Source organism: Physeter macrocephalus, chromosome 11, assembly GCF_002837175.3.
Source record: "Physeter macrocephalus isolate SW-GA chromosome 11, ASM283717v5, whole genome shotgun sequence".
In the NCBI taxonomy this organism is placed as follows: domain Eukaryota; kingdom Metazoa; phylum Chordata; class Mammalia; order Artiodactyla; family Physeteridae; genus Physeter; species Physeter macrocephalus.
The window spans coordinates 155,118,107-155,126,164 of NC_041224.1; the positions used below are offsets into that span (position 1 = coordinate 155,118,107).

Consider the following 8,058-nt stretch of genomic DNA (forward strand, 5'->3'; position numbering starts at 1 on the left):
AGGCTCAGCGGCCATGGCTCACGGGCCCAGCCGCTCCGCGGCATGTGGGATCCTCCCAGACCGGGGCGCGAACCCGGTTCCCCTGCATTGGCAGGCGGACGCGCAACCACTGTGCCACCAGGAAAGCCCCTAAGCTTTGTTTTTGAGTGTGGGAGCTTTGCACTCAGGGTAGGGCTTGGTCTTTTAATATACTGTAAGTATCCAGAAGCAACAAAGCAAAGTAGGAAAGGCTTTGCAACTGGGAACTTAACTATGGGCTGTGCTTTGTCATCTCCCCTTTCATCTGGGCTTTCTCTGCCCCGCTGCAGACAAACCTGTCGACCTCTCTTCTCTGTAGGTGGAGGTGCGGCCCATGATGTACGTGGCCCTGACGTATGATCACCGGCTGATCGATGGCAGAGAGGCCGTGACTTTCCTCCGCAAAATCAAGGCAGCGGTAGAGGATCCCAGAGTCCTCCTATTGGACCTGTAGGAGGAAGCCATGCACCCTACACATCAACCATGCAGGAACTGAAAACCAGTCTTCTCCCTGTCCCCTCACGGGCCCCGGGTTAGCCTGGTGACAGACAGGCATATGCTGTTGTTCTCAAGCGAGGAAACCAGGGCACTATGTAACCAGCAGTCACAGGTCTCTTCTTGGTGTTCCTGCCAGGCTCTCTCCCTCTCTGCACCATTCTCTTACACTCGAATATCTGATTTCCTTAGGCTTGAGGGAGAGAGAGAGAGAGAGCCTTAATGGATGCTTATTAATATTCCTGCCTTTCTCCATTAGCCCTCCGCAGATGATTTTGCTTCTCCCCCGTCCGGTATACCATAGGGAAACTGCCGGGGACCGTGTGATTAAGTTCCTATCTCTTGAAAGTCTGTTCTCCAGAGACGCCTAGGAGGGTGCTGTGCCTCCCAGGCTCGGAGCAGCCTCTGTCCTGGCTGTGCACGTCCTTACTCAGTTCCACCCGTGTGGAGGTATTGACCACAGCCCAGGAGGTGCTGCTTTGCTTCTTAAATGGCATCTTCATTCTCAGCTGTCACTGACTTCAAGCTGCCTCTTCTACCTCTTCCAGGAAGCACAGGCTGGGGGATCTGGAGGGGCAGGGGATGGATAGGCAGTGTTGAGGGGGAGGACAGATTCTGAGGTCAGAGGTTATAAATGAGACTGGAGCGGAGCCCAGGCCTGCCCTCACACTCTCCGTCATAGCTTTGTACCAGGAAGACCCATTTTGGCACAAAACACTCCCAACTGTGGTGGTGCCGACCTTTCCAGACCACTGGGACCATTCTACCACATTATTCTCATCTAGAGCAGATTCTAGCACATCTTGGCAGTGAGACAGAGCGTGTCACAACCAAGGGCTGGATGGTGCCTGGTAGAGATTAGAGTGAAAGGCATGCTGTGGACTGGCTCACATTGTCTTGAGCTTTTAAATTCCATTGGTTTAAGCCTGTGGGCTGAAGAGGCAGTTCTGTTCCTTCCTGTATCATGGCCCTTAGGGAGCAGAGCCTTAGCTCTTCCTCCACAGAACACAGGTCTGGGAGAGGATGGATTGTGGTGGAAACCAGCCCAAGATGCTAGTACACAGTGGGGAAATGGCCGATGTGACCTTTGAGGTACTGCCTTGGGTCTGGGGACAGTCATTGGAATTCTTCGGAGCATGGTTAAATGCACACATCTTGTCGTGAAAGCTCCTGGGCTTCATCGCTTCGTATCCAACTGCATCCAGGCCTGAGGCTGCTGACAGTTGACATGGAGCCAGTTATTTAGTGCAGGGTGCCCATTTGTATTTTGAGCGAAGAAGCAAGGCCTGGGGGTTGGGGTAAGGGGAAGGGGTGGGAGCCAGTACTGAGTGCCTGCAGCATCTCCTATGTCTTCACTATTCAGAACTTGTAACTAAAATATTTAAAGAAACTGATTTTAAATGCAAATTAAAGGGCAAATGTTCGCAAACAGGGTTCCTGCTTCTGTACTTCTTTTGGTTACTGAGGTTGTACAAGTCTCCAGCACTGTAACTGTCATTAGCACTGAAAGCCACGTAATGTCCCTCCCATCCAGAAAAGTGCCCTGGCTTCCTTCCAGGGCACTTCCTTCCTTCCTCGACTGGTGAGCCTGGCAAGCCACACTGTTGAAGAGAAACTGGTTCTCACCTGTGTGAAGCCCCTTCAAACACCAGCAGACATTGACATTTTGGTGGCGCCTTGTGTTATTTCTGGGATGGATGGGGGAGCGGTGGAGCCACAGTTTCACATTTTGCACTTGATTGCCGAGTGGGTACCCAGATGCTCAAGGTTGATTTGAACAAATGAGGGTAGATCACCTCCTAGGAGCAAGTGGTCTGTGAGGGCAAGTGGACGGGGTTGAGAGCTAATCTGCGCTGACTACGTGTGATAGGCTTGATGGTGTCCAGGCTTAAACTCAGCCTGGCTTTTCCACACGCAGTCCCTGCCTGCTGATCTTGCTTGCGGTGATACCAGCTTTATGTGAAGGTCTGTCACGGGAACAGAGTGGCTCCTAGAGGGTAGAACTAGAGCTAGTTGAAAAAACTTGGGTTCAGTGAAAGGAAGAATTTTAGGTCAGGTTTGGGGCATGGAGCTAGAAACTTTAATTTCTTTAGTAAACCTACAAAGGAGGTATATTTAGCCCCATTCTTATCAAATGGAAATAGACTGTACGCCCCTTAAGGGCTGGGACCACAGTATTCTAAACTCAGGGCCTAGGAAAGTGCCGGATGTGCAATGTTCATTGCATGAATGAGGCCCAGAAGTTCCAGAAGCAACTTGCACTTTGTACAGTAGTTGGAGGTGCTCTGACCTGACTGAGGGAGTGTAGCGGAAGGAACACAGACTTGGGAGCGGGCTCCACCAGGCTCTAGCCAGGTCCTGTCATTTCCCTCTTTGAATTCCAGTTTTCTCAGGAGCCACCATCTGTTGAAGAGGTCACGGTGAGGGTTAGGTCCACTCCCCTGCACCACCCCCAGGCACCATGACCCTCTTCAAAGATGTCTTTTCCTGTTTTACTTCCCACGGAGCCCAGTGCCGCCACTTTCCGGGGGGCTCACAGCTGCTCTGCTGGGTACAGGCTGGCGTGCTGTTCACCATCAGCCCTGCTTCCTCCTCCTTAGCAGGATCCAAGCACACTCTTGGTTATCATGGAGCTTGCTCTGGAGGAACCCTCCCATCTCCCCATCCCCTCTCATTGCATTAATGAGGCAAGGACACCAGAGGCAACAGCAGGCTTTATTGGGGTCGGGGTGGAGGGACGTGGGCAAGCCCCAGGGAGAGCCAGGACCTTCCAAGGGCTGCACCTCCCACGTCCCCCAGGCGCGTCCAGAGGGCCTGAGGAGCGTCGTGCCATGCCCACGACAGGTCCCCGGCCCCAGAGTTAGAGCTGGGCCTTCACAGCCAGACTGGAGGGTGGTGTCAGAGGCGCCACCTGGTGGTGTCGGAGACGCAGGCGGGAAGGAGTTGGCGGAGATCTGTCGAAGTTTGTCTTAGATGCCACACCCCAGTGACAGGGTGAGTCCTGAGAGGAAGAAGGCCCCCAAATCTGGGGAGGGAATTGTCTTTGGGGGTAGCTACTTACCCCAGTTCTTCCAAGACCAGAAACATTCTGCTTCCGGCTAAAAGCTTGGGCAATCATTCCATGTGTTTTGTGGTTTCATTTCAAAAGGAGATGAAGTCACAGTGGGCAGTGGATTGAGTGGACCCTCAAGACTAAAATGCAAAATGGTAAACAGGACGAACGTCCGAGGAGGGAGTCCTAGTGGGTACAACTTTTCTTCAAGTGGCTTCAGCCTGCAGACTGAATGGCGGTCTCCCCTCAGACCCATGGGGCAGGTTTTCCTTTCTCTCCACATGGGTGGGCTAGCCGGGGAAGGGAGCTCTTTGTTTCCAAAATTTCTCTAAGTGGCAGAGCTGTGCCTTCCTCTCTCACCCCATTCCTCTTTATCCTTATTTTCCTCCCCTCCTTTCCTTTTGCTCTCCAAAGTCTGTAATCACAAGATAAGGGGCATGGTCAGGAGGGGGGAATGGGTTGTCCTGTCCCATTCCCTCACCCCACCCCATGCCCACTACAGACTTCTTCCCTGCTTCCCCAGCCTCCCGACCCCCTGCAAAAGTAGCCTCTGGTGGAAAAGGCCCACTAGTTGCATGGTTAAGATGACCAGCCAGGGCAGCCCTGGTTTGGGACCACTGAGCCAGTGGACAAGTATCCTGAGATGAGTCTCCAGAGACATCCCGAGTGGGACACATGGCAGATAATGAGTCACAAAATTTCACGGCTCAGCAGGTGGTCAGTAGCTCAGAGCTAATGCAAAGGAAGGCACCTTTTAACATGATAGGTCCAAGTTCAAGTACAGGGTGTGCACTCAGCAGGTGACTGTTGACTGATGGGTGGAGGGGTTCAAGCTGCCTAACAGGCTGAGATCTCTCTTTCCCTCCCGCTCAGCACCGTCTAGGAAGGGTTTCTCCAGGACGTGGCTGGGGGACTCCGTAGGCCCTTCCTGGTCAGTGAAGAGACTTCTGAGGCCCAAGGGAGGGGCCCGACCAGGAAAGGCAAGCTGCCTTTCATTTTTTGCCCGAGGGCCGCTGATTAGAAGGGCCAGCTCTGGATGGCAGGCAAAGAGAAGAGAGGATATCCAGACCAGTCCAGCTGCTTCCATCGCCTACTCCACCCCCTCCGGTTACCCCACCAGTTTGCTCCACTGGATGGTGCTGAAAAAGGGGTGGGACTTGAGTTTGTTGACACCGCCTCCTCCAGCGCCCAGGCGCCCCGCGGGATCAAACTGCAGCAGCTGTGGAGAAAGGCCCAGTCAGCACTGGGCAGGCCTTCCCAACCCGGTTGCTCCCTGCCAGCCCGGCCCACAGAACCCCCAGTGTTACCCTGGGGGACATTGGTGTTTGGCCACCGACGTATAGAAACTTGTCGTCCCCATTTACCTCCTGCACCCACGTCAGACACCTAATACACTGGGCGTCTTGTTCACACACAGGGCCCTGTCCTCCCTTCCGTCCACCCTCAGGCCAAAGAAGCTGCCTGCTCCGGGCCGGCCGCACCTCACCTCAGTCAGCAGGGAGGCTGCGGGGCGACTGAGCCACTCGGGCAGCTGGAGCTGGGTGTGGGGTTGGATTCCTGAGGGGTGGCTCTGGGACAGCGCCTGGGAAGACACACGGGGGCGACCCCAGGAGAGTCTGTACACCCCAATGGCGGCCAGGTTTTATTTTTCTCCCGCTGTGTCACATCTCATGGGGATGATGATGCTGCTGATTGTTGCCTTTTGCTTTGGATCTACTGCATGTCAGGCTGCGGAAGATGCCTGAGACCCATTACCTGTCATTTCCACAACAACCGTCAGAGCAAGTATCATTACCCCCATTTTAAAGACAAGAAGCAGGCTCAGAGAGGTCAAGGGATTTGTGCTGAGTTCAGGGTTTGAACTCAGGTCCCTCTGGCTCCAAGCTTGCTAGAAACATCGGTCTTGGGTTGCAGTCAGGGCAGGCACTCTATCAGGAATAGCACCGAAACTTGTCTCCTTACAGAAAAAAAATTTCCATGGGCGACTCATTTGACATGGCATGCTACTGTCAGGGCCAAGGCAGGGCTGTGGTGAGGGAAGAAGGCAGGACCTCTCTGTGCTCCAGAAGGGTGCAGCTGCAGGGAGCAGAGGTCTGTCTGGAGGTCAGGAAGAGAGGCAAGAAGCGACCAGGAGGAAGTCCAGGAGCCCTGATCTGGAGAGGTGGTGGGAGGCCGAAAGGAGAGAACCACTCTGTGGGGCTGTGTGCAGCCAGGGCTTGCAAAGGCCCCGGCTACAGGACCAAACCAGGAGGAAGCCAGGAGGGACCGGTCAGATCTGGACTTCCGGTCACACTGCATCCACTCGGGGCATTTCCTGCTCAAATGCAGTTTGGCCTCTCCCTGCTGCCTGACCTAACCAGCCCCATGTGTGGCGTTGAGCTCACGAGGGAGGATGGAGGGCGGAGGCCACCATCCTGAGCAAGGGTGCTTGCCAGGGGAACTTTAAGCTCTGGGTTGATCCAGGCTGGACAGGGCAGCTGCCAGGCTGGGATGAAGGAGGCCCTCTCTCTGGCCTTCCAGCCAAAGTCTGGGGGTTATAGCTCTGAAGGGTGTGGACGCGGGGAGTGAGCGGCGGGGAGAGGAGGCTTGGGGGAAGATCCAGTGGCCTTCTAAGTAAAAGGGCTGTGTCAAACTCCACCCTCCCTCCAGATCCAGGCCTGGGCGCTCTCTTCCAGAAACTTTCCCTGATCATCCTGACTCAGCTCTCACTGAGTTGACAGTCTCCCTAGCTATAGCCACTCATCTGGCAGCGGTGCGAAGTGTGGCCATGGCCTGGGTGGGAGTGGCTTCCTTGGTCTCTCATGGCCTCGGCGGTGGAGGCGGGAGCTGTGCTGGCAGAACACTGGGCCCGACGACCAGGTCTCGGGGAACCAGGCAGGCTCTGCCCCAACACCAGCCCCTCCTACATTCAGTGACACCCACCAGGCCCTACACCCTGCCCACACACCGCTCACCGTTCCCGTCAGCAGTTCATACAGCAGAGACCCAAAGCTCCACCAGTCGCAGGCTTCGGTCAGCTCAGAAATCCCACCCACCTCTGTGGGAACAAGAACATACGTGTCTCAGTCTCACTCGCCCAAGGAGGCGGGTCTCCCCTCCACTCACCCTACCCAGATGCCCCAGTTCCCTCCGTCATCCTCAGTCCCCTGGCTCAACCCACATAAAGACACCCAAGGGCTACCCCCTACCCCTTCCCTTCTTGCCTGGGGCACTGTAGAGTTTGTCCAAAGCCTCCCTGCAGCACTGGGGCTCCACCTCTGACCACTGGCCGAAATACGTGAGCCGGATGTGGCCTTGTCATGCAGTGCGTGCAGGGAGGAATAAAAGGGGACAAAAATTGCTATTAGTCATCTTGGAGCTGCAGGCGTGAGGCAGGGGACTCCAGCGCTTCTCCCAACAGCCACAAGGCAGGGGCCAGCGGCTGCGCTGGGCAGAAGCTCCCTAGGAGCCCGGCCCCCCCCGCAACCCCCCGAGGCCCCGAAACAACCTGGTCTTCACAGGAGCCTTGCCCTGAGCTCATGGAGGGAAAGGGTTTGTTTCCCAAGCTCAACCCTGGCCAACCAGGCTCAGCAGAGTCCTTCCTGAAAAGGCCGGGGAGGGGAGGCAAGGGAAGAAGCAGATAACCTCTGCATCCGCTTGACTTTGGGGAAATTTCCTTCTCTGTCTTGAGGCTTCGGGGGCCTCCCGCCGGAGGGGTGGGGTAGGGTGAGGGCCCACTCTTCTCCCCCTGGGCCCAGGGCTCCTACCTGCCTGGTCCAGGAGCAGGTTCCGGGGATTGAGGTCCCGGCACAGCACCCCCTGCTCGTGCAGCGCCTCCAGGGCCACCAGCATCTCGGCCGCCCAATGCCTCACCTGCTCCTCCCTCACACTCCAGGTGGTCCCACCGGTTGAGGGGCGGCTCTGACCTCTGCCTCGGCCACAGCGCCCCAGCACCCGGCCAGCCCCTGCACGAACCCAGGGGAGCCCCCGAGGGGGCCCCGGATCAGAGCTCTGGCCGGGCCCCCGCCTGGCTTGGTGGTGCAGGTGGCCACCTGGGGCCTTTGGAAGGTCCCAGGAACAGGAAGGGCTGGTCCCGGCTGAGGGTTCACCTTCAGCCTCTCTCTGGGGTCTGATGGCTGCGGCCCCCCTGGCCGGGGTAAGGCTCTGAGAAGTCCGGGGAGGCTCCAGGGGGATTCCGTCCTGCAAGCAGGTGTGGCCAGGCGGGAGGCGACCTGGGGTCCTGAGGCTGAGGCGGGAGTTGAGCTGAGCCTTCATCCTCTCCAGGCTGGAACCAGACTTAGTCCCAGGCTGTTGGAGGCACGGCTGGGAGAGCAGGTGGGACCACAGAGTGCCTCCTGGGCCGTGCAGAGGGTGCAGCAAGCATGGGGACGGGGAGTAAAAGAGCGTGGGGCCCAGGTCCCTGTCCCACTCCTGCCCCCCCGCCCCCCCCCAACCGTCTTGGGCACGGACCCTTTGCCTTCCAGGTCCTCACCTCTGCTCCCTCCCCTCCCTCA

General features: G+C 56.9%; 2 protein-coding genes across 2 annotated transcripts in view; one reads left to right on the plus strand and one right to left on the minus strand.

Annotated features, from left to right (window-relative positions):
• Nucleotides 1-1,942, plus strand: part of DLST (dihydrolipoamide S-succinyltransferase) — a 19,800-nt gene extending 17,858 nt beyond the window's left edge. The window contains exon 15 of the mRNA XM_007117112.4: nucleotides 338-1,942. Coding sequence (XP_007117174.2) covers nucleotides 338-472 — 135 coding nt within the window. The 3' untranslated portion in view covers nucleotides 473-1,942. The remainder of the gene's footprint in view (nucleotides 1-337) is intronic.
• Nucleotides 1,943-4,149: 2,207 nt separating this feature from the next.
• The window catches only part of RPS6KL1 (ribosomal protein S6 kinase like 1), a 4,765-nt gene continuing 856 nt past the window's right edge, over nucleotides 4,150-8,058 (minus strand). The window contains exons 2-6 of the mRNA XM_028495118.2: nucleotides 7,312-7,975; nucleotides 6,769-6,858; nucleotides 6,520-6,602; nucleotides 5,052-5,147; nucleotides 4,150-4,784 (exon numbers count right to left, since the gene is read on the minus strand). Of these exons, the coding sequence (XP_028350919.1) occupies nucleotides 4,674-4,784; nucleotides 5,052-5,147; nucleotides 6,520-6,602; nucleotides 6,769-6,858; nucleotides 7,312-7,975 (1,044 nt within the window). The 3' untranslated portion in view covers nucleotides 4,150-4,673. The remainder of the gene's footprint in view (nucleotides 4,785-5,051; nucleotides 5,148-6,519; nucleotides 6,603-6,768; nucleotides 6,859-7,311; nucleotides 7,976-8,058) is intronic.